At 40.6% G+C, this 25,289-nt stretch overlaps 1 protein-coding gene across 1 annotated transcript in view; it reads left to right on the top strand.

Annotated features, from left to right (window-relative positions):
* Positions 1-6,053: 6,053 nt before the first annotated feature.
* The window catches only part of PPP4R2 (protein phosphatase 4 regulatory subunit 2), a 35,264-nt gene continuing 16,028 nt past the window's right edge, over positions 6,054-25,289 (top strand). Inside the window, exons 1-3 of the mRNA XM_081320033.1 lie at positions 6,054-6,313; positions 7,061-7,142; positions 22,627-22,797. Of these exons, the coding sequence (XP_081176159.1) occupies positions 6,280-6,313; positions 7,061-7,142; positions 22,627-22,797 (287 nt within the window). The 5' untranslated portion in view covers positions 6,054-6,279. The remainder of the gene's footprint in view (positions 6,314-7,060; positions 7,143-22,626; positions 22,798-25,289) is intronic.

Genomic DNA, 25,289 nt, shown 5'->3' with positions numbered 1-25,289 from the left:
TTCCTCATCTGCAGTTCAATAAATTCTAGAGCTATAATTCCAAAGGAAACTTAATCTAGTTCTTGTAGATGCTGAATACATATATATTTGTTTCAACAAAATAGCTATAGATTACAGTTTGAAGATCTCTAAACATTCAGTACAGGTAGTCCTTGACTTACAATAGTTCATTTAGAGACTGTTCGAAGTTACAATGGCCCTGAAAAAGGGGCTTATGACTGTTTTTCATACAGCCATGGCAGCAATCCCCCTGGTCACATGATCAAAATTCAGAACCTTTGCAACTGACTCATTTGTGATGGTTGCCATGTCCTGGGGTCATGTGATCACCTTTTGTGACCTCCTGACAAGCAAAGTCAATGGAGAAGCCAGATTCATTTAATAGCTGTGGCAAGAACTGTAAAATGGGGCAAAATTTACTTAACAAATGCTTCGCTCAGCAACAGAAATTTTGGGCCCAGTTGTGGACGTAAGACGAGTTCAGTCAATTATATTCTGCTCATGTATTAAATGGATTAATAAACAGTTATTTGAAAGTTGACTTCTACACTCTTAACTGATCCTCATTCTGTAAATAAGCCATATTATGGATCAGAGTACATTTTCCTTTTGTATAGATTTTATTAGTTTTTATAGGGTTAGGAATAAAGTGGGGCCAGGGTTCGGTTTGGGCTTTGGGTTAGGATTAGGGTTAGGGTTGGGAGAGTACATTTTCCTTAAATAGCTGCCTTGCTTCCAGTCTATTTTCTCTCCAAAAGTCTAAAGATTAGATAAGTCTAAATAATAAGCTCTACTTGTCTGAAAAACCTATTAACGTCATAAGAAAACTGATGACTAGAATTTTAACAAATTTTTCAGATGACTAGAACTCATTAGTATTGTGCTCTTATAATTATTTGGGCTGATTCCTGTAGTAAGTGTTATGAACTTGCTTTGTATATGGCAATAAAAATAATTAAAGCTCTGTGGGAAAACTGTTTTTCCCCATTCTTTCTGCTGTGGAGTAATAATTCCACATTCAATGAATAGAAGAGGCCAACACATAAAGATATATCAAGCAAATCCTACAGTAGCCCTTCAGATGATTCTAGCAAACATTGTTAAAGAGGAGCAGGTCTTCAGCCAATGCAATACGAAGAGCAAAATACCGTATTTTTCCGTGTATAAGACGCTATTTTTTCCTGCAAACACTCTGTTCAAAAATCAGGTGCGTCTTATACACGGAAAAATAATGGTAACCCCCGCAGCCCAAGGCATGCCTGTGTGGGTTGCCATGCTGCCTGGTGCAGGTGTCAAGCCCCTGTGGGCTTGCCACTAATGGGGGTGGTGGGAGGGGGCAAGATCGTCAGCCAGCCCAACTTCCGGATTTGCCGATTCAGCTGTTTGGTGCTCTGCCGAACAGCTGATTGGTGCAGAGAAACTTGCATGTCCGAGCGTCTTATACAAGGGTGCATCTTATAGACGGAAAAATACAGGTATTTATTTTTTGTAGCTTAAGTTGCTATTGTAAAGAAATACGCTCACATTAATGGCTGGTCAGACTCAAGATGGATCTTTCTCCAGCAGCACTCCAGGCATTTCCTCTGTTACTTCATCTTCTAAGATCCTTAGTAAAGCAAGAATCGGCAGAATCAACTGAGCACATGGAGAAACCACTGAAGTGGAATCCAGTCCCAAGACCCAGATAGATTATTCCAGTGAACAACTAGACTCTCAGTCAAACTCCTTCCCTGGAGAATTCTCTGAGTCTTCTGAAAATCCATAGTATCCATTAGGGACCTGGGGCAAAACAAATATAATGGGTATTTCCACACCATTGAGAGCCATTACATCCAATTCTGGAGCAAAGAGAGTAATCAGTCCATGAGAATTGGCAAAGTTCAACATCTCCCACTTTCTGATTATGTGGATTCTGCCCTGAGAGACCTAGAACTAGAGATTTTTTATGTGTCAAGCCCTGAATAAATGAGGTGAAGTTCATGATTGATGGGGGGTGAGGTGTTACCCCCCGTCGATAGGGCTCGCAACTTGGGTGTCCTCCTGGATTCACGGCTCAATTTCGAAGACCATATAGGAGCCGTGACCAGGGGGGCTTTTGCCCAGGTTCGCCTGGTGCGCCAGTTGCGTCCCTATCTGGACCGAGACGCCCTACGCACAGTTACTCACAGTTACTCACAAGCGCTTGTGACCTCCCGTTTGGACTACTGTAACGCTCTCTACATGGGGCTGCCCTTGAAGACCACTCGGAGGCTTCAACTGGTGCAGAATGCGGCCGCGCGAGTTGTAATGGGGGTTTCCCGATACTCCCATGTAACACCTCTACTCCGTGAGCTGCATTGGCTTCCGGTTGCCCTCCGGGTGAAATTCAAGGTGCTGGTTATCACCTATAAAGCCCTACATGGCCTGGGTCCGGGATATCTGAGGGAACACCTGCTGCCGGCATCAAATGCCCTTCGCCCAGTGCGCTCCCACAGGGAGGGTCTGCTCAGGGTCCCGCCGGTAAGAGACTGCCGGCGGGTGACACCCAGGGATAGGGCCTTCTCGGTGGGAGCGCCTGCCCTCTGGAACCAGCTGCCGGTGGAGCTGAGAACTGCCCCCGACCTTCGATCATTCCGCCGGGGCCTGAAGACCTGGCTCTTTGAGCTCTCGGGCCCAGACTGAGGAGGAATTTTTAATTTGGGGTTCTTTTTAACTGACTACAGGGTTAATTTAATATTTTTTAATTTGGTTCTTAATTTTTGTATTTTGGATTTTTAATTCCCTGTAAACCGCCCTGAGTCCTCAGGGAATAGGGCGGTATATAAATATAACTAAAATAAAAAAAAAAATAAATAAAATGATTGTCATGGTGGCCGTGAACCTCTGGGCTGTTCACTAAACAGATATTATTGCTAACTCAGCAACCATGTCACGTAAGCCTGGCAAGGTTGGCACAGTGTAGTGCAGGGATGTCAAACTTGTAACATCACGTGCGTGACGTGATGACTTTTCCATTGCCAACAATGGGGTGGGCCCGGTTTCGCCATGACGCATCCGGCCCATGGGCCAGCAGTTTTGACACCCCTAGTATTGGACGAGGAGTACATCCAATTCGCTCTTTTGGTTCAAACATAAGGTCACACACCCAGCTATTTTCATGAATGACAACAGCTACATCCACCCCACCTCACCAGAAAGAATGAATCCAAAATCCTGATGGACGATTTTCTGAAAGGAGAACATAAATCTCAGTAATACTGTACATGTCAAGTCTTCCCTCTCATCCAAAATTAAGTCATGGATGAGAAATTCTTATACAGACAGATCTGGCGTTTAAGAGCAGCAGCCAAAACTCATAGGCTCAAGGATCCAGATTCCTGGCATTCAAAATGAGGTGAAAGTTAGAAGGAACAGCGGCCTGCTTTCAGCTTCCATTCCCTCTCACAACCAAGATCCTAACCTAGGTACTCTAGGAACAGCCACTCTCCAAAAGAACAAAAATGGAATTGGATTTAATTATTTTGATTTAAATCCTGTTAAGATTTAAAATTATTTGAAATTGATTGAAATAACATAACAAAACAGAATAGCATGGCATGGCATTTATTCAAGCATCTCCCTCCTATGTGATATTTAAGCAATTTATGGAAGACTTTGCTGGACTACAAATTTCCCAGCTTAACAGGCAACTGATATGGAAAAATCTATGACTCCCAGGACTCTGTCAACCACAATGGCTGGGAATTATGAATGTTATAGTTCTAGCAAATTAGTTTCCAGAACAGCATAACTAAATACATTGAATTAATAAACTGAAATAAATAACTACTCCATTGAACCTGGTGCACTGAAAATGCTTGGAACTTGACTTTCCATACCTCTTTGTGTTTTGAGAGGTGAACTCCAATACTTTTGGAAGGCACCAGGCGAGAGGAGGCTAAATGTAAGCCCGTTACTTGGTTGACTTGGGCAATTATAGAAATTGAATAAACAAACAATCTTTCAAAGACAAGGCATTTTTTCTAGTAAAATCTTCTATAGCAGACATGTCAAACACATGGCCTGGGGGCCGGATGCGGCCCGCGAAGTGGTTTCATTTGGCCTGTGAAGCCATCCTGGAAACAGTAAGGGAACGGCCCCCGCTGTCTCGGCCCCGGCCCAGGCTGGCCAGGAGCCAATGTACAATTTCGTGGTGGTCATCTATGCTGAAATACATTCAGTCTTAGCTCCACAAGGCCATCTGGGAACAGCGAGGGACCAGCCCCTGCCATGTCGGCACTGCCCCCTCAGCGCATGCTGGGGAGGTATCACCCTTTGTGAGGAATGAAGAAATGCACCATCGCTTGGAAGTGGCCAGCACATGGCCCTGCCTACTTCGGGCAGGCTAGGGGTTGGGCAGCATTGTGCTTCTGTTCAGATTCATGCCACCTGGCTCAGCCTCTTGGCACTGTGAGTAGAGCACCCCACCTGCCAAAACCGGGCAGGCTGGGGGCTGGGCAGCATTGCACAGGTAACATCAACTCTCATGCATCCCCTCCCATAGAGCCCACCAAGCCAGAAATGTGAAGTAGGCGAGGGCCATGTGCTGGCCATTTCCAGGCAATGGTGCATTTCTTCATTCCTCACGAAGGATGACACTGTGTTTCTTGCTTGTTTTTCTCCCTCCCTCATCTCAAATATTTTCCTACCACTCTGTTCTTTGGAAGGAAGGAAGGAGAGGGAAGGTCTGAGGGAAGTCCTATCTTAGTCCTGCCCTGCTGCCCTATCACCATCCCCTTGCCCCCTCCTCCTGGCCTATGCTGGGGGGGGTGTGTGTCTCCCTATTGCTAAGGAAGCTTTGGATACAAAGCCAGGTCTCCTCACATGGAGAGGGAATGGGCCTCCCTCTTGATTTTGCCCTCGTACCCATCATGAGCAACCTGGCTAAGGAGAACAAGCACAGCAGCAGCAGCAGCCTTGAGGAGGAGGTAAATGCAGCTGGGCACCCCCTTGGGAAACTGGGGCTGGGCTTAGTGCCGCGGGTGCTTGAGGGCTGGGCTAGGCATTTGACCTCCGTGCCACCGTCCAGCCCCCCCCCATGGCCTGAGAGGAACAGTGAGGCTCTTCCGGTGGACCATGCCTTGGCACTTGCCTGGTCCCATCTCCTTCTGCCAGAGACCCTCAGATCTGTCCCACTCCTGCCCAGGCCCCCACCCTTGACACAAATGATGTAGAGCTGGCCATGCCCACCCAGTAGGCCATACACACTCCAGCCACGCCCACCCAATAGGCCACGCCCCCCAGGCCATACCCCCACCCACCCCCCAGGGCAACCGCAATGCTGATGCGGCCCTCAATGAAATTGAGTTTGACACCCCTGTTCTATAGCATGTTGCTGTAGTGAGTTTTCTGTCTATAGGAGAGGGAAGGGGCGAGTGGAAATCAACAAGAGCTTCTCAGGCAGATAAACACCCTAAATCAGGGGTCTTCAAACTTGGCCCTTTTCTGACTGGTGGACTTCAGCTCCCAGAATTCCTCAGCTCTGGCTGAGGAATTCTGGGAGTTGAAGTCCACCAGTCACAAAAGGGCCAAGTTTGAAGACCCCCCGGCCTAAATCAACATCCCATAACTTCAGCAACTTTTAAGATGGGCCGACTTTCAATTCCCAGCATTCCCTAGGCAGCAGGGCTAGGAAATTCTGGGAGTTGAAGCCCTCCCATCTTAAAAGTTACTAACATCGAGAAACATCAACCACCTTAAATGCTGGTCTGAAAATATTAACGTGCGAATGCCCTATCCAGCCACCCCAAATCTTGCTTGCAATCGAGCAAGAGAAGAAAAGCCAACTTCGAGCGAAGCCCAGGCCCTGCCGAGGTTCTGCGCCGCTCACATTCGGCGCTGAAGCGGGTCTCCCGCCGAAACTGCGGTGACCTCATCTCCGACGGGCCGCCCTCTTCTCATCTCCACCCGCCTCTACCAGCGCGCTCCCGAGCCGGCGGGAAGAGGAGAGGCTGAAATCGGTGTGCTTGCGAGGAGAGTCGGGAGCGCGCACGGCGACGGCTTAGGCGCCATGTTGGAAGGCTGCTGAGCCCGGCTGCCGGGGAATCGCTGTTGCTTTCCTTCTCTCTGCCCCCCTCTCTCTCTCTCCTTCTCTCTCTCTCTCTCTTTCTCTCTTATTCCTCCCTCTCTCTTTCTCCCTCTCTCTTCCTCCTCCCCCTCTCTCCCCGTTGGAGCAGCCGCACCTGAACTGCCCTCGCTGCGCGGCTGCCTGTTTCCTGTGAGAGGCAGGAGGAGGAAGAGGAGCAGCGGCGGCGGCGGATCATGGATATCGAGAGGCTACAGGAGGCACTGAAAGGTGGCGGCTGGGGGCGAATTGGGGAGACTCATCTCGAGGTCGCGGCGAAGGGCGGGGGGGGGGAGAGAGGAGCCCCCGACCTTGGGAGGCGGAAGAGGAGGCCTGGCCCTAACGTGGGCATGGGAAGGAAATGCATCCTCTTGGAGAGGGGAAAGCCGCGGTCGGAGGGATCCCACTTTTACTCCCGCCACAGTCGGGGCTGCTCTGTTTTGTGGGGCTTTACTTTGGGCTTCCCCAAATGTGCTGAGGATGGCAGCGCGGGGGCCATCGTCACCCCCTCCTCCCTTCCACCACCCCCTCCTCCTCCTCCTCTCCTGAGTCTCTCGCTTTTCCCTTAAAAGGGCCTTTGAAGTTCCTTCTTCGAGTTGACTTTTCCCCCCAATGTCATACTTTGGGTTTCCTTCTAATTCCCGTTCCGTTCTCTTTCCACTTCCTGCTGCTTATCCCCTTTCCCTGCCCTGCCTCTTCTCTCCATAAGAAATTATCAGAGTGTGTGGATCTTTCTCCTTGATGGCAATTTGAGGCACGTATCTATTGCAGACGTTGAAGAAACCGGAAAAAATAAGCTTCCAAATTCATCTTAAGTGTCTTCTGAAGTTTGCCAGGTCCTTAAATGATGTGTGGGAAGTTTGCTACTGTATTTAGAAAAAAGTTCAGGCAGGAGGGGTGTTGGTGAGACAATATAGATTTCACACAAGGTATGGTTTACATTTTGCCCCTCTTCTATTTCTCTGCCCGTTTCTACAGATTTTGAGAAAAGAGGAAAGAAGGAAGTCTGTCCAATATTGGATCAATTTCTTTGTCATGTCGCCAAGACTGGAGAGACAATGTAAGTGACTTTAATTTGACTTATAGTCATGTCTGTTTTTGAATAAGTCCAGAAGTTATTCCAAATTAAGAACCAAGAGTTTCTTGCATTTTATTGTTCTGATAACTTTGTTTCAGATTTAAAAATTGCTGTATTTAATGGTTTGCTTATGAAAGTTGCTGTACTTATTAATAGTATGATTTTTTTCAAGAATTGCCTTTATTTTAATTTGATTTAAAACGGTAAACTTGATGCTTTTCCCCTGCATTTCAGATAATTTTAGTCCGTTTTAAATATTTTTTTAAAAAAAAGCTTAATGTGGCAATCAGTTTCAGAGTTGAGAATGAACTCAAAGTTCAGATGTTGAGTCAGGCTTTTGCTACATTTTGTAGCTGCTTGTGTGAAAATGTATACTGATGTTACATTGGACAAAGATTTTGATTCACTATGTTAGGCATATGGTGTTAGCCTACAATGTTGGGTTGAAAATATATTAACCATAATGCTATGGCTTTAAGAAGTTAATTGGCCAATGGGTGTGTAAGTGTTCTCATGGCCATAAGAGGAAGCTAGGAACGTAGCTTCTCTCTCTCTCTGAATTCACTGATCTCTACTATTACTGTTTTTGCTCTGCTGTTGGTTTACTACTGTTGTAACCTGAACTGTGTATTGACCTCTGGACCGGTAAGAAGACTTTGTATTTTGGATTGCTACTTGGACTGTTTATTTTTGACTGTGCATTTTTGTTCTTACACCACCTCAAAGTAAAATACTTTTTGCTTTTAGAACTCAGTGTATTTCTGTGTGTGACTTTTACTGCTCTCAGTACCCTTCCTTGTCTGTGCAAACTCTTTGGTAGCACAAGGAGACCTCTGCACAATAAATTCCTTAACACTGGTTATGGGCCCAGGCCTGTACTGAGAGTAAGTACACACAGTATTCCTAGCTGAGTTTGTGTTAGCTATTTGGTGTAAAATGGCACAGGAACTGTTGTCAGGCATCTCCTGGATAACCCGGTTGGATGGGACAAACTATGTTTCCTGGTCCACGAAATGCTGCTTGCTTTTGCGCAAGGAAGGACTATGGACTGTTGTAAATAACCCACCAGATACTACTGCTTGGGATCCAGATGACGAAGAGGATGCAAAGAAGTTAGACAACTTTAAACGAAGCAACGAGAAAGCTCTTTGCATTATTGGACTAACACTGAATGACCAGCAGCTTGTCCATATTCGTGGTGAGGAGTCTGCTGCTAGGTGTTGGGATGTTTTGCGAAGGCTTTATGTTCGTGACAGTGTGGGTGCACATATACACCTTACACGTAAGCTGTTTAGGGCTCGTCTGCAGAAGAATGGAGATATGCTGACCCATTTAAATTACATGAAGGCAACTTTTCAAGAGCTTCATGAAAAGGAGCTGATTTTTTCAGAGTTGCATCAGGTCTACATTATTCTGTCATCTTTGGATGAGAGTTATGATGGATATGTTTCTTCTTTGGAAGTCCTGACCAGAGAGGAACTGACATTGACTAACATTACTGGGAGACTGCTGGAAGAGTCCAGAAGGAGGCGTGACAGAGACCAGCTGAGAGAGACACAGCCACGAGAGAAGCAGCTATTTACCACTGCTTACAACGTCAAGAAATGTTATTCTTGTGGGGCTAGAGGGCATATAGCCAAATTCTGTAGAAAGGGTAAAAAACAGAATGTGAATAGCAGTGGGAAGGCTAAGAAGGGCATTGGTTTGGCTATTTCTGGTAAACCAACATCCAGAAATAATGAATTGTGGGTTGTTGATAGTGGGGCTTCACAATGCATTACTAAAGTGAAAAAGAGGTTTGTTAATATGAAAAACAGCAACCAATATGTTTCACTAGCAAACGGTTGGAAGATGAAGGCCTCTGGTGAAGGTAATTCCTATTGTCCATGCATTGATGAACAGTTACCTATGTTATATATACCTAAGCTAAGATTCAACCTGTTATCTGTAAGGGAATTGGTTAAAGTTGGGTTTGTGGTAACATTCAGAGGGGAGCAATGCACTATTGAGAGGAATGGAACCTGTGTAACTGCTAATTTGAAAAATGGTTTATTCGTTCTCACAAGTAACCAGGTTAGTACAGTTAAAGCTAACTCGATATGTGAGAACAAGAAGCCACATGATGATTGTATACATTTATTGCATAGGCGGTTAGGGCATGTAAACTTTAACTCACTACGTAAAACAGTGGAATTAGTAGAGGGAGTTAAACTGAAGCCATGTAGTAAGTATTTGAATTGCAATGCCTGTAATCAGGAAAAGAGTAAGGCAAGTCCGGCAAACAGGATAAACAGCTTCAAAACAACTGTACCTTTGGAAGTTGTGTTTGCTGATTTAATTGGACCCATGAAACCAAGTTTAGGAGGGTCATGTTATATTTTAAGTATATTGGACCACTACTCTAGATATGGTTTTTGTTATCTGCTTAAGTCAAAGGCAGATACTTTCCAACAATTTGCAAACTGGCTGAAGTTCGTGGAGAGAAAAACAAAGAGAAAGGTTCAGTGCATAATTACTGATAATGGTACTGAATTTACAAATAAGTGTTTTGTTGATATGCTACAATCAGCTGGTATTGAGCATAAACGTTCAGCCCCATATAGGCCTCAACATAATGCTTTTGTTGAGAGACGTGGGCAAACGTTACAAGCCATGATGAGAACTATGTTAAGAGATTCTGGCTTAACAGATAGACTGTGGGGGGAGGCAGCAAAATGTGCAAACCATGTTCTGAATATAGTTGTTAATACTTCTACTGGTAAAATACCATATACTATATGGCATGGTAGAAGACCAAACCTTGATTACCTGCACACGTTTGGTACCCCAGCTTGGGTCCACATTCCTGCACAACTCAGGAGTAAAGGCCAACATAGGGCTAGGCACTTATACTTCGTAGGTTACGAAGCTAACCACAGATCCTATCGTTTCTGGGAACGAGGCACAACTAATGTATATAACAGTGCTAGTGCAAAATTCCTTGAGCACGTTGGTTGGGATAGGTTAGAGCAAGAAACTGTTAATACTGATCCTCTAGTGTTTGAGGACTCCTCTGATAACGTAACTAGTAATGATAATACATCTCCTGTAAATATAAAAGATGAAAAAGAGATAGGGGAGATAATAAATGAATCAGAGGAAGGAAAGGAGACAGAAACTCAAAGCCCTGTAATTCCCTGGCGTTCAATGCGTATCAGACGTCCACCTGATCGCTATGAAGCAAGTGTAATATGTCAAGTTAGTGTAGAGCCATCTAACTATGATGAGATCAGGATGTATCCTGAAAAAGAACAAGCATCATGGAAAGCTGCAATGAACAGGGAGTTGAAGTCTTTGCAGAATCTTAAGGTTTATCAGAAAGCAAAACTGCCACCTGGTGAGCAAGCTATAGGTTGTAAATGGATATATAAAATAAAGAAGGGAGTAGATGGAACTATAACCCATAAGGCACGTTTGGTTGCACAAGGTTTTGCCCAAACTACTGAGGATTATGACGAAGTGTTTGCACCCAGTCTAAGGGCAACTACTTTAAGAGCAGCTTTAGTATGGGCGGCTAAAAACCAATATATGGTTACCCATGTAGATGTTGAAACTGCATATCTACATGCTCCATTGCAACATACTATTTATTTAAGAATACCACCAGGATTGACCAATGATAGAGACCATGATTGTTGGGAATTAAAGAAAAGCCTCTATGGATTGAAACAATCAGGCTATGAGTGTAATACATGTTTAGTTAATGAGTTAAGTGCATTAGGTTTTGTAGCCAGTAATGCTGATCCTTGTTTGTTTAGAAGAGAACACAACGGAGCATTATCTTTTCTCTTATTATTCACAGATGATATTGCAATAATAACAAAAACTCAGTTAGAAGCACAAACTATCATTTCAAGATTGCAAAATAAATTCACAATTAGAAATCTTGGAGAAATAAGCCACTATTTGGGGTTAGATATTGTGAAAACAAATAGGGGTTTTAAGGTGTCGCAAGCCAGTAAAATATCTCAGTTATTAAAGAGATACAATATGGAAATGTGTAAACCAGCAAAAACTCCGATGGCTATGGATTTTAAGGACACTAATGTTGAGAGTCCTGTATTTGATAAGACTATGTACCAATCTTTGATAGGAAGTCTTATGTATCTGAGTAATTGGACTAGACCTGATATTTCTTACTGTGTAAATCAATTAGCTAGGTACAACAATAATCCTACTGTTAGACACTGGCAATCAGCTAAACGAGTATTAAGGTATTTGAAGCAAACTATTCACTACTCGTTATATCTAGAGCCAAATCGTGAGTTAATCCTTACTGCATATGCAGATGCGAGTTTTGCCTCTGATTCAAACAGTCGTAAATCTACCTCAGGGTTGGCTGTAATGTTGGGTGATTCTTTGATTGGATGGAAGTCCATTAGACAAAAACACATAAGCTTATCTACAATGGAGGCTGAATTTTCATGTTTATCAGTGTTATGTACAGAACTGCTAGTGTACAAACAATTATTGTTAGATATGGGTTTAAATGTAAATGATCCATTTATTGTGTATGAGGACAATCAAGCTGCGATAAAGATGGCTAATAATGCTGCAGTAAGAACAAGATCTAAACATACTGATCTTCGTTATTTAAATGTCAGACAATGTGTCAAGGATAAATTAATACAGCTAGAGTATTGTTCATCTGATGTAAATATTGCAGACCATTTTACGAAGGTACAAAGTGCTGTGAAACACAATGCTAATTGTGAAAGAATGTGCATAAGATTGTAAGAGTTATATATTATTCTACCCAAAGGGGAGAATGTTAGGCATATGGTGTTAGCCTACAATGTTGGGTTGAAAATATATTAACCATAATGCTATGGCTTTAAGAAGTTAATTGGCCAATGGGTGTGTAAGTGTTCTCATGGCCATAAGAGGAAGCTAGGAACGTAGCTTCTCTCTCTCTCTGAATTCACTGATCTCTACTATTACTGTTTTTGCTCTGCTGTTGGTTTACTACTGTTGTAACCTGAACTGTGTATTGACCTCTGGACCGGTAAGAAGACTTTGTATTTTGGATTGCTACTTGGACTGTTTATTTTTGACTGTGCATTTTTGTTCTTACACCACCTCAAAGTAAAATACTTTTTGCTTTTAGAACTCAGTGTATTTCTGTGTGTGACTTTTACTGCTCTCAGTACCCTTCCTTGTCTGTGCAAACTCTTTGGTAGCACAAGGAGACCTCTGCACAATAAATTCCTTAACACACTAGCTAGTATAAAATGCTAGTTTTCCTACATAAGGGTAAGAAAAGAGTAAAAACAGAAGTTTTATGTAAGTTCTGGTTTGATAGCATTATATAAATGTGTCCAATTGAAACCCAAAGTTTGAGTTGCTAGCCTTTTAATTATCGGCAGTGAAGAAAGCCCATTTTGATCTTCCAGCTTTCCCAGAATCATTTTAATGATTATTTATTGTAATGTTACACACCTTGGAAGTGGCTATTTTTATAATGGTTTCTTATAATAAACCTTCCAAAATGTTATAGCATACTATGCAATGATTTACATCCTTTTAACCTGGTACCATATTTACCATATCATTTTGAAGAACTTGTGACTGAGACTATGGGTGGCTCCCATTTTATAATATATGGATAATGAAGAATAACAGAGAAGCAAAAAATATAGCTTCAGTCTGGCTTCATTGGCTATAGATTGGGGTAAGGGCAAACTCACCAAACTGCCTGTTTTATGGAGAAAAAAATGAAATTCTGTTGAGATCATACAATTTGTGTCTGACAGAATATATATGCTTTATTTTAGAGCTGTTTTATTAGTCCATGTATTGTTAATACAACGTTATATTTTTACAAAGCACTTTACAAAGTATTAGCAAGTAAGTGAGATGCAGTGGGGAATCCATTGAGAAAGAAAGTGAGATGCAGTGGAGAATGAAAAGTTTATTGCAGTTTCTCATACTATGGTTTAATAGGAAATGGAGAGTGATATGCTAAATGCTTCATGGAAAATACAAGTAAAGATTTGAACTGAAGAGATAAGAGACAACACAAATAGCAATGTAGTATTTATAAGAGCAGAAGACATAACTATGGCACATTCTGAAGGTAAGAGTAGGAAGTATTTAGATCCAGGAACAAGCAGAAAGTAAGCATAGGGATTTGTTGAGCAGTTCAAAATAATAAGGAAGATGTGATTCTGTGGGTTCATCTAAGTCAATCATGTTTACCATCTGGACTGATAGTGAATTTCCAGGGTTTACAGTAATGTATTAATGTAATATACTTTTTTCTGGTGAATCTGGGACCTTTAACTTGCAAATTTATTATAAGAACTTAAACAATCAAACTGCAAACTGGATTTTCTTTGTCTTAATTCTCTGAAAAAAATACTACTTCTCTGACTTTCTTGTTAATTCGTTATTTACTAGAGAGGGGAAAGATTTCCAGTGTGTATAAATGGTACTCATATTCTTGTTCCTAATTCATAGTGAAAGAATTGTTTCAGCAAGGGTATCTGTTTATTTCAGTGGATTTTCTTCTTGCCATAGTATCCCTCTATCTTAAAAGGAAAAAAAATATTCTTTACGTTGTGATGCTATTTTTTTTTAAAAAAAGTTGTCTTGACATGTTACTGTTCTTTCAGTCAAAATGTTTGGTAATAAAAAGTTTTGATTTTTTTCCTATTATATATTAAAACAAAATCAATAGTTGGCATATAACTACTGGCTTTATTAGCCTAAACACGTACTTTTTTCCCCCTGTCAACCTTGTAATGTGGAATTTGAAAATGTAGGGCCCATGGTCACGTTATTTTGGTATATGTAATAGTTTTTGAAAAGATATATTGTAATAAATTGTATATTGCTGTTCTGTAACTTAATTACTTAGTGAATATGTGACTTAATGAGAAACTTTCTTTGGTTTGTTTGTCTTAGGATTTTTATTGATACCTAGCTATTTTGGCTTTTGAAAAAGCATATCTACTTTTAATTTTTTTATCTATAGACTCTTATTGTAGATGAAAATTTAGGAATTTATTTTCTGAATTACTGCAAATAACCAAACAAATATTAAAAATAAGCAGCATTAATGGAACTATTATAAAAATGTGTGTTTGCGTTTTATGTGAATTAAGAATCTCCAAATGAAATATTAATCTTATATTTAAAAAAGTATGTAGGAATGTATTTGACAGGAGAAACATATACTGAATGATTAGGAGATAAATATTAACAATAAATAATATATTTTAACAAAAGTGATATTTTATAATTGTTACAAATGTAGAATATAGAAATTAGCAATGATTCTTCGTTACAATAATGTGTACAAACTCTTCAGAGGTCTGTCCTGAATGTTTTCTTAGAATTATTTTTTAAAATGTGTGTTCAGTTTTCTTTAAAATAGTGTTCCCTTTCTATATAGTTCTGATAGCATGTAAGTAGTACCTTGGTACTCATCATCAATTGATTCTGGGAGATGCAGTGACTATCAAAAACAATGAATACTGAACAAATTTTTCCCATAAGGAATAATGTAGTGAGTCAAAAAGACAGCCAACACCAACAAGTTCCAGCTTGTGTGTCAAGTACCAGACAAGCAATAAGTACCAGGACAAAATTTTTTGAGTACTAAATTCAATGAGTTTTAAAGCAATTGAGTGGTACCAAGGTACCACTGTACTTTTAACAACAAAATTAATTATTGCCCATTAGTGGAAAAATCCAGATAATCTCTTGTTTGAAAAATAGTTTGATAAGATTTGGTCAGCAGCTCCACTTCAAAAGGTCTTTGTTTTTCTCTAAACATCAAAGAGGAAATCATTATTTTACAGACAGTATTATATCTATTAGTATGGGAAAATTAAAAGGCTTGTTGCTGAACTGTTTAATGTAGAATTGGTCTAATTGTTTGGCAAACACATGTTGTGTGTGTTGCTTAACCTGAATCTTTTTACTTATAAAGACAATTTATAAGAAACTTACATCACATTGTAAGTTTTAGCATTAGCAGGGTTCACAAAATTTGCCTCAAATTGATAAAAGTGTGTATGGATTGTGTACCACTTTATGATGCCGTATTTACATGTCACTACATAAAAATATTTCCATACACTGTACATAAAAAAGGTATTTCCATTTCCATATGCTAAAATACTATATTATTCTTCAAAACCAGCTCTTTGTGTAGGGGCTCTGGTAAAATGCTATGTCTGTAGAAGATTTCACATGTAATCTCAGAATAAGAGTCAACTTTCAGTTTTATTGGACTAGATACAGGTAATTCCCGAGCTACAAATGTTCCCTTAGCGAATGTTCGATAAGTCCCCCTCCCAGTGTTTATGAACAAGTCCCAAAATTACCAGTGTTGCAGCACCACAGCAGTTGCTCACCCTTACAAATGACCGCAGAGTCATTGCAACATTCACCCTGGCTATTCCTTCTCCCCTCGGCTGGGTTGCCATAGGCACTAGTCCTGTGGATACTCACCTTGCGAAAATCTAGAGAGTCTTAGTTTCTTGGCCTGTTTCGTTGTTTCAGGCTTTGGTGCGTTCGCAGAGAATGGAGGCCTAAAGTACTTCAAGATCATGCGAGATCAGTAGTGCAAGATCTCATGGTACTGATCTTGTGTGATCTCACGGTACTTTATGCCTCTGTTCTTTGCAAACAAAGGCTTGGACGAGATCCGCAGCAAAAGGCTTTGTAATGGAGGGAAGTCCTGAAACATTAAAGCCTTTCCTCTCTTTGCAAAGCCTTTTGCCATCTTTGCAAAAAGCCTTTGCTGCCAAGAACGGATCCCCGGATTGTAGTGTGTGTCGCTCCCGGCCTCTGTTCTTGTCAGCAAAGGCCTTCCCTCAAGGCCTTTGCCGCCAAGAACGGAGGCCCGGGAGCGACGCATGCTTCAGTCCGGGGATCCGTTCTTGGTAGCAAAGGCCCTTCCTTAAGTACATTTTGCGCAGAGACTGGAAGCCTGAAGTCCCGCGAGATCACACCGCCCAGAAGGTTCCAGTCTCAGAGCCCAAAGTGTTTGCAAGCTGGTCAGATGCTTTGAGGCGGTGATTTTGCTGATCCAAAGCTTCCTGTCAGCTTTGCAAACATTTTGCGGGGAGACTGGAAGCTTCTGGGCGCCTTAAACTTGTGCAGCAGAGAGTCTGGAAAGGAGACAGCTTCCTAGATCTTTGCCAGGTAAGTGACCCAGTGCAGCAGGATGAGAGGGGAGAAGCAATTTTGGGGAGCATGAGATATCTCAGTGGATCAGGGGAGGCCTTGGGTGGTCTGAAGCAGGTGGCCTGTTCCATCACTAGCCCCCTCCCCAATGGCTTTCCCCACCCTGAGATACCTCATGTGCACTTAATGAACCACATATTTGAAATACATGAAAATTCTGGTGTATTCCTGAAGAAGGCTGAACATAGTTTAAAAAATAAAGATCATTCCTTTCTCAGAAGTGATGAAAATTCCCAGTCTTATTACAGACCTCAGTAATATTCTGGCTGAAAGGTAAATAGAACTAATATGCACTTGACTTATGACTGGTCACTTAGTGACCATCTGAAATTACAGCAGATCCCCATAGAAGCTACTTATGACTGGTTTTGAAGTTCCAGTGTCACCCTCCCAATAGTCACATGGCCAATTTTCGGTGTTTGGCAAAAGCACACCCCACGATCATTTGACTGCTATTTATGATGTTTTTGTAGCGAGCCAGGGTTCACTTCTAGTTTCAGCAAAAATCAGCCGGTAGTGAACAATGGGTTTGTCTAACAACTGCTGCCTTTAATTCACAATCATTGCAACAATGAGTTCGATCACACAACCTGCTTTATGACCAAAGTTGCCAGGGTCAGTTATGGTCATAACTCGAGGTCTACCTCCAATTGTCTTAAGATTGGTATGCCTATTCAAGATTGAGTGGCTTAAATGGTTGTAATGAAATGGAGACACAACTGATGTTTATTACTGTATTTGGCTGGGTTCTGCAGTGCAGTTAAGCTGATGTATGTGAAATCTTTTTAACCTGAATGAAAAACTGGTCCACATAATATCGTAATTTGTCTTGAATTGAAAGAAAATTCATAATATAAAAAACAGATTAATAGCCATCCATTTATTTTATCCAATCATTTATCATTCTTTGTCACCCTTTTTTTCTTAGATTTTTTTTAACTTTTGTTTTATTTTTATTTTATTTATTTTAATTCCATTTATATCCCGCCCTTCTCCGAAGACTCAGGGCGGCTTACAAGCTTAGCAGTAGTTTTAGTAGTCAGCATCTATGTTCCAGCTTGATTTCTAGTTCCAAAATAGCAGTGATTTCTTTTTGATAATGCATTTAGTGGTGTTTTTTTCAGAACAGAAATTTCCTTTAATGAAGATTGGTTTTCAAATAAAATACTTGCATTGGTCACTGATGGCAATTAAGGCTTGATCTGTTCAAATAAAATACTGTGGCAGGCATTACATGTATTGTCATTTAACTATCTAAACCAGTTGGTGTTCTGAAAGTTACTTTAACCATTTAATTCAGACCAAGAGCAAATATGTTTTGTGCACTGTGTCCTAGAACTCTGGATGCTGTAATTGCGAGGTTGTTTCTTCTTTTAATAGAGAAGTGTGTACCGTATAGAACACTTTGTTCTTTGCCAAGTAAGTTTAGCAACCAATCTTTCAATAAGCAGGATAAGTAATAAAACTGTTTAAACTGATTAATATCAGTTTAAAACACATTATTTGTGAGCTAATTACATTGTTATTTAGAAAGATTTGCTTGGTCTATCACATGGTCACTTTCCTTCTCCGTTTGCCAGTTTTTAGGTGCAGTTTGGACCCAGGGAACCGGCATTGAAGAAATATTTTCTTTACAGATAGTTAACGGCTATAACAGCACCCACCAGTTTCCCTCTGGTCACGTGATCGTGATTCAAATGCTTGGCAACCCGGTTCACAATTAACGACAGTTGCCGTGCCTTACAGACATGTGATCACCACTTGCAACTTTTCCCTGCCAGCTTCCCACAGGCAAAGTCAAGAGGGAAGCCAGCGGGGAAACTACAGGTTATTCCCATCCCTACTGCTTTTTCTTATGCCTGCCGGCAGCATTCCCCCCCTCCCATCTCTGGTAGCTTTCTGCTTGCCTGGCACTCCAGCCTCTTTCCCCCGTTGCAATCATATGACTTAAATGACCTGCACAGTCCTGGGGTAATGGTAGCAACTGAGACTGCCATGGTTGCCGTTGCTAAGGGATGTGGTCATGTGACATAATACTTTATGATAGCATCACTTGGCGACAGAAATTCCGCTCCCAATTGCCATTGTAACACAAGGACTACCTGTAACTATGGATGAAATTAGATTGATTTTTTTATTATTATTTTTTTAGCATTTGAACTTGGGTGAGCATTCAAGAGAATGTCTAATTTCTTCCCTCATATAACTGTCTCTCTTAGTTCGGACTGATCACTAAGATAGATGACTTGTTGGATTAGTTTATAAAGCTGATTAAATAACATAAAGGTGTTAGATATAATTGTGTTAGAAGAAGATAATGTACAATTTTAAACATACCCTACGTTTTCCCTGGAAAAAATAGTTAAGGAACTCTTTGCTGAGGGACAATTCTTTCCTTTAATGGATTCCCCTCCTCATGTTTTTTTTTTGGGGGGGGGGGTTGTATGGGTAAAGCTTTTACTAAAGTGAATGGGAAACTTCAGTTAGATTTGTTTATGATAAATCTTCTGAACTGGGCTGTTCACCCACTTAGCTTTATTAGTACATTAGGAGAATAACATGGGGTCATGTATTTGATTTCATCAATCACATTGCTTTCTTGGGTTAATTCTATTTCTGACATAAAGCATTGACCATGTAGCGCTAGATGGGGAATTCTGATTAAACAGTTGCTTGTGTGTGGAGATAGCTGAGTCTACTGATTATACGTGATACCATTTCATAAAGCTACACGTGAGTGACTACACACTTTTTGCTTATCATTAATAGTACTCATTGATAGTTTATCCATGAATCAATTCATGAACTATATATATAACAAAAATCTCCTTATATAAGGTTGCTTTGTTAGTGGGTAACATTCTTTCTGACTTTTGAAAAGTTGCAAACTGTTGTTACAGTGTCAGACATACAATGAGACAAAAGTGACTTTTCAAAAGCTTTTCAGGGACCGAGTAAATTATATTCAGTTGAGGTTTCCTAGATCCAAGCTGCTGTGCACTTTCTTTAGATTAAAGATACTACTGATAACAGTAAATAATTTCCTGTGAATGCACTCATTCTAGCATTCATTTACTAAGCAGTAATCCCTGTGAGTTCAGTAAGAACCTGTTCTAGGAAAATGTACGTTGTCTGAATTTCCTTTCTTGGTTAGAATGTAAACCAAAGATAACACTAAATTATGTATTCTGCAATATTCCTCTGAGGAAATTAAATTATTAATGCAGATTATTTCGTATTTACCAAGATTGTGATTATGCAACCTTGTCTTATTCAAATTAGGCTGAAAAATACAGATTGTACAAAAGTGGCACTTCTGTAGCACGTGAATATCTGATTGGGGAAAGGTGAATAGAGATTCTTTTAAATTGTGCAATTTACCTTGAGAACCAACTTGGCAGAAGAGGCTACATTGATATTCTTTCTTTTAACTTTTATTTTTTAATCAGCTAAGCACTGGTAGATGTGCTCTGCTCATTCCAAGGATACTGAAATTTAATATTCTATATGAATAATATCAGGAATTTAAGAGATACCTTTGAAAAATAAATTTGCTATACAGGAATCTGACCTTATATTAATAAAACTTCCAGTTGCTAAATAAACTACTGTACTGTAATTCTGTACATTCCTTTGAGAGTCTTGTTGCAGTACTGTTGTGGTGAAGCCATGGTAACACAAAGAATAAAAACATCAATAGGCAGAATCAAGTTTTTTGCGAAAATGGCCTACAGGGAAAATAGTTTTGCAATCAAATTACTACAACTGGTAAGATCTATTAGAGCTGATGTAGATGGTGAAGTGTACTTTTTATCATTTGGGGATTTGCAACTGTGACTTTAACACGGCCACATATGTTGAGACCAGTTGTTATTTTTGTTGTCCACCTTACGTGCTTACTACAGATTATTCAGGTTTTTTTTCTTGTAGTTTAGTTTTGCTCTGTGAGCTTTTTTCAATATTAGGTACAAACATGCACACACTCATAAGAGTCTAGTGTCATTTGTTATGCTGCTGAGTACCCCACAGAGAATCATTTCAAATGTTTGCATAAAAAGTTGAAATAAATACAAACATTACCAGTATATTAACCAAACATAAATGTCAAATACCAAGTGACATAACCAGACTTTTTTTTCAAACTTTGGAGAGTTTAGAAAGTCATGTCTCTGTAGTGTAGTGGTTAAAGCATCAGGCTAGAACCAATCACTGTCAGCCTAGGAAGGAGGCAATAGCAATAGCACTTAGATTTATATACCGCTTCACAGTACTTGACAGCCCTTTCTAAGCAGTTTACAGAGTCAGCATATTTTCCCCAGCAATCTGGATCCTCCTCATTTTATTGACCTCAGAAGAATGGAAGGCTGAGTCAACCGTGTGCTGGCAGCCAGCAGAAGTAGCCTGCACTATTGCATTCTAACCACTGCACCACCACAGCTCTTAATAGTAAACTACTTCTGAAAATAGTAAACTACTTCTGAAAAACCCTGCCAAGAAAACTGCAAGAGACTTCTCCAGGCAGTCTCTGAGAATTGGTAAAAGAGGGGAGAAAAGAGGGGAGAGGAGAGAAGAGGCAATGTGTAGTCTGGATGTTGCTGAACTGTAACTCCCAATTAGCTTCAGCCAACGTAGGTCAGCAGTACTGAAGTCTATTGAAACTTGTAGCTTAAGAACTGTATTTTGCTCATGTTAGCTTAACGCCAGAAAGAAGAATGACCATTTGCACCATCCAAGGACAATAGACATAATTCTTAACAAAGTTCATAGCTATTAGTATGTGATAAAACAGTTTACACCTTTCAACAATGCATTCTCTCTGTCTGATTATGAACAGTGAATTTGTTTCTAAGGGACCAGGTCGTAGGTTAATGCTTCATTTGTTTTATGAAATACATTTATGTAACAACTATAATGGCCCTTTTTCTTGTTTCTTGGTAGTTCTTCAACATTCCTCTGAAATAAATCTTGTTGATGAAACAACTAAATCAGCGTTCTCTTCAAACTAGGTTTAGATTTTAATGTAAGATTTACTTAAAATATATCCCACTGATTTCTGTTGACATTAAGTCTGGATACAAACCAAAATACTTTATTATAAAAGCCCAGAATGTATGCTTTTTAATATTATCATTTTGATTAGTATTTCTAAATAGGGAAAAATAAATTACATTGACGGCAAATACAGTGGCTGTAGCAATTCGTGTTAAATTGCTGATATTTACAGAATTAATTATTAACATTAAAGTAAGCTTAAGTCCTTAATCAAAAGTTACATCTGGGACTACATGATCATTAAAAGCATTTTTTTAAAGTTCAGCCCGTCTTATTAGCAGTTGAGACTGGGTTTTCCATTTTTAAGGGATGCAGTTGTAAAGTGCAGCTGTATCGCTTAGTGATGGCACTCCCTGCAGTCCAGATTGCCATCATTAACCGAATCCTACAGCGTTAGGCAAGGTAATTTTCTACTGGTTTCCCACAACCAAAGTCAGTGGGGAAGCTGGAGGAAATTTTAAGTCCCAGGCCAGCAGGCAGGTAGATGATTCCTGCAAGGTGGGGGAGGGTGTAAGGGATGCAGGAAAGGTACAAGGGGCTCACAAGAGGCACGGGTCAGGGAGCATGCCCAAAGGTGTGAGGGGGAGTTTGAGAGAGAGCAGATTGAGGAGAGTCTAGGGGGGGTACATGAGAGACAGCATGGGTTGGGAAGGTGCAAGGCATAGTGAGGGATGGGGAGGGTGCAAAGGGATGAGCAAGTGGCTGGCAAGGCATAAGCACAGAGGAGCTGGGGTGAGGGTGTATGAATCGGGGAGAATTAACCCAGCAACTTAAAATCTTCCCTGCTTCCCCATTCATTTTCCTGGGAAGTCAGCAGGGAAGGCTTCAAATGGTGATCATGGGGTACTGCAACTGGTTGTAAGTACAAACCAGTTAACAAGTGTCCAGATGTTGATCACATTGGCTACAAAAGTGCTTGACAGCCAGAACTCTAGAGGATCAGTTGTAACCACCAATTCAGGGCCATCATAATTTTGAATTGTAACTGAACAAATGTTCATAGGTCAAGGACTATTCACTTTGGCTTTAAAGAACAGCATATTTTTGCATTTACTCACTTTTTTCCCTTGCTTTCCTGAAAAACAAAAAATGCTAAACTTGCTTTATTTTGTTGATCTAAATATGTTTAACATTTGATTTTTAATGTTTAGTACATATTGTATATTTCTTTTTTTAGGATTCAGTGGTCACAATTCAAAGGATATTTTATTTTCAAATTGGAGAAAGTGATGGATGACTTCAGAACTTCTGCTCCTGAGCCAAGAGGCCCTCCTAACCCTAATGTGGAATATATTCCCTTTGAGGAGATGAAAGAACGAATTCTGAAAATAGTTACTGGCTTTAATGGGTATGTAGAATTATATCAGTAACTTCATTATTTATGTCGCTTGATTTGTCATCAAATTCAAGATTCTGTTCTGATCTTCATATTGTATTGATTTTCTGTCATATCTGCAACGTGAATAATGGGTATTAATAAATGTTTGTTGACAAAGGTCTAACTCTTAATGCAAACATCTTGAATTGTACTTTTCTACAAATTTCACTTTTTTCTTAGCTCAGATTATACAAGAAGCTGTTGTACTTCTAAATTCTAGTGTTATTTTAAGCTTCTATTTATATCAGATACAGCAGTGTAGATCAGACCCTGAACGTTTTTAGTTCTTTAAAAACTTGGTTTTTCTCTCCAAGCTGTAGAATAGATTGATGGTGTGCCCATTGATAGTTTTCATTGTGATTTTCTTTTCTTTTGTTTCTGAAATTGCATTCTAATTTTTTAACAATTCTTTAAGATTTATATATATATATATATATATATATATATATATATATATATATATATATATATATATATATATATATATATATATATATATATATATATGTATGTATGTATGTATGTATATGTATATGTATACGTATATAAAAGACCCGAATACACCAAGACCTACCCCTCTCTCTCTTTCTCTCTCTCTTTCTCTCTCTCTCTCTCTATATATATATACACACACACACATACATATATACATATACATATATATATACACACACACACACATATACATACACACACACACATATGTATATGTATGTGTGTATATATATGTGTGTGTGTGTGTATATATATATATATAGATAGATATAGATATAGATATATAGATATATAGATATAGATATATAGATATATAGATATATAGATATAGATATATAAAGTGTTTGTAAGTATTTAGAATACCTTGCTAGGCCCCAAACACGGGGCAAATCTTATTTCCTGTTTCAGCCTAACCCAAGGCCATCAACAGGCTGTAGTCACACAGTGACAGCTTATATTTGTGTACTTTTTTTTGGATTGCTAACAAAGAATTAAAGGGAGACTCATATAGCTATTTCAAACTTACCGTATATACTTGAGTATAAGCCGAATTTTTCAGCCCACTTTTTGGGCTGAAAAATTCCACTTCGGCTTATACTCCAGTCAACAAAAAAACTTACCGAGGACTTGTGCGCGGCCGAGGCTTTGGTGCTTCCGGGATCGCGCGCACTTCTCCCAAGCCACCGCCGTCCGGAGACCTGCCGAAGTTTGGGGAGGTGCGCGCCTCCCCAAACCTCCCCAAACGTCGGCAGGTCTCCGGACTTCCGCGCCCTGCCTGCCTGCTTCTTTCCGCAGCGGAAAGAAGCAGGCAGGCAGGGCGCGGAGGTCCGGAGACCTGCCGATGTTTGGGGAGGTTTGGGGAGGTGCACGCCTCCCCAAACCTCCCCAAACGTCGGCAGGTCTCCGGACGGCGGCGGCTTGGGAGAGGTGCACGCGATCCTGGAAGCACCGAAGCCTCGGCCGCGCGCAAGTCCTCGGTAAGCTCCGGGCGGTCACTTGCTTCGCGTCTCCTGAGGGAAGGGGGGGCGACTGGAGCGGGCGTGTTTCCTCGCCTGCTGGGCGCCGCGATTTGCCCGGGGAACGCGCGGGCCCCGAATGGCAGCGTGGAGCGAGGAAGCGGACAGCCAGGGCTTCCCCGAGAGCCGCGGCCACACAGGGTATTCCTGTGTATTCAGGCTTGCAAAATGGCGGATCGAGCCTCTGCTGGCGGCAGAGGCTTGCAGAGCGCGGATCCAGCCTCCGCCAGCGGCGGAGGCTTGCAGAACGGCGGATCGGCTTATACTCGAGTCAATAACTTTTTCCAGTTTTTGGGGGTGAAATTGGGGGTCTCGGCTTATACTCGAGTCGGCTTATACTCAAGTATATACGGTATTTGTTCTCATCAGTCAGCCACACCCAGGTTCGAATCTCAGAAGGGTGTGGCTGACTGATGAGAACAAATAAGTTTGAAATAGCTATATCAGTCTCCCTTTAATTCTTTGTTAGCAATCCCAAAAAAAAACATTTACGTGTGTGTGTGTGTGTGTGTGTGTGTGTGTGTGTGTATGTCTTGGTGTATTCGGGTCTTTCCCCGTGTAAGATTGATAGTATTCGGGAAAAGACCCGAATACGCCAAGACCTACATACCTGTACCCGTAACAAGTCATACATCTTGTTTCCTTGGCTTTTTTCCAAAATTGTCGTAAGTTTCAAAAAATATACACAAAAAAGCAAAAAAAAAAAGAATTTTAAAAAGGGAGTGACAATGAAAAAGCAAAATGGGGAAGTTCAGACAAAAAGAGGGGAAAGTTTTTTAAAAAGCAGTAATTTCCAACTTTCTTTGATAAAAATATTGACTATTAAGTTGCTTTTGGCTAACTTTGCAAGCTGCTTTTTTAATTAGACAAGATGTTTTCCATTATTTGAAATCATACTTAAAATGTGGATTCTAATCCTGTTTAGAATTGCAGTTGGAATAATGAGTAACT

Source organism: Vipera berus, assembly GCF_964194415.1.
Source record: "Vipera berus genome assembly, chromosome: 2".
Taxonomy (NCBI): Eukaryota; Metazoa; Chordata; class Lepidosauria; order Squamata; family Viperidae; genus Vipera; species Vipera berus.
This window is presented reverse-complemented; position numbering and strand designations above follow the sequence as displayed.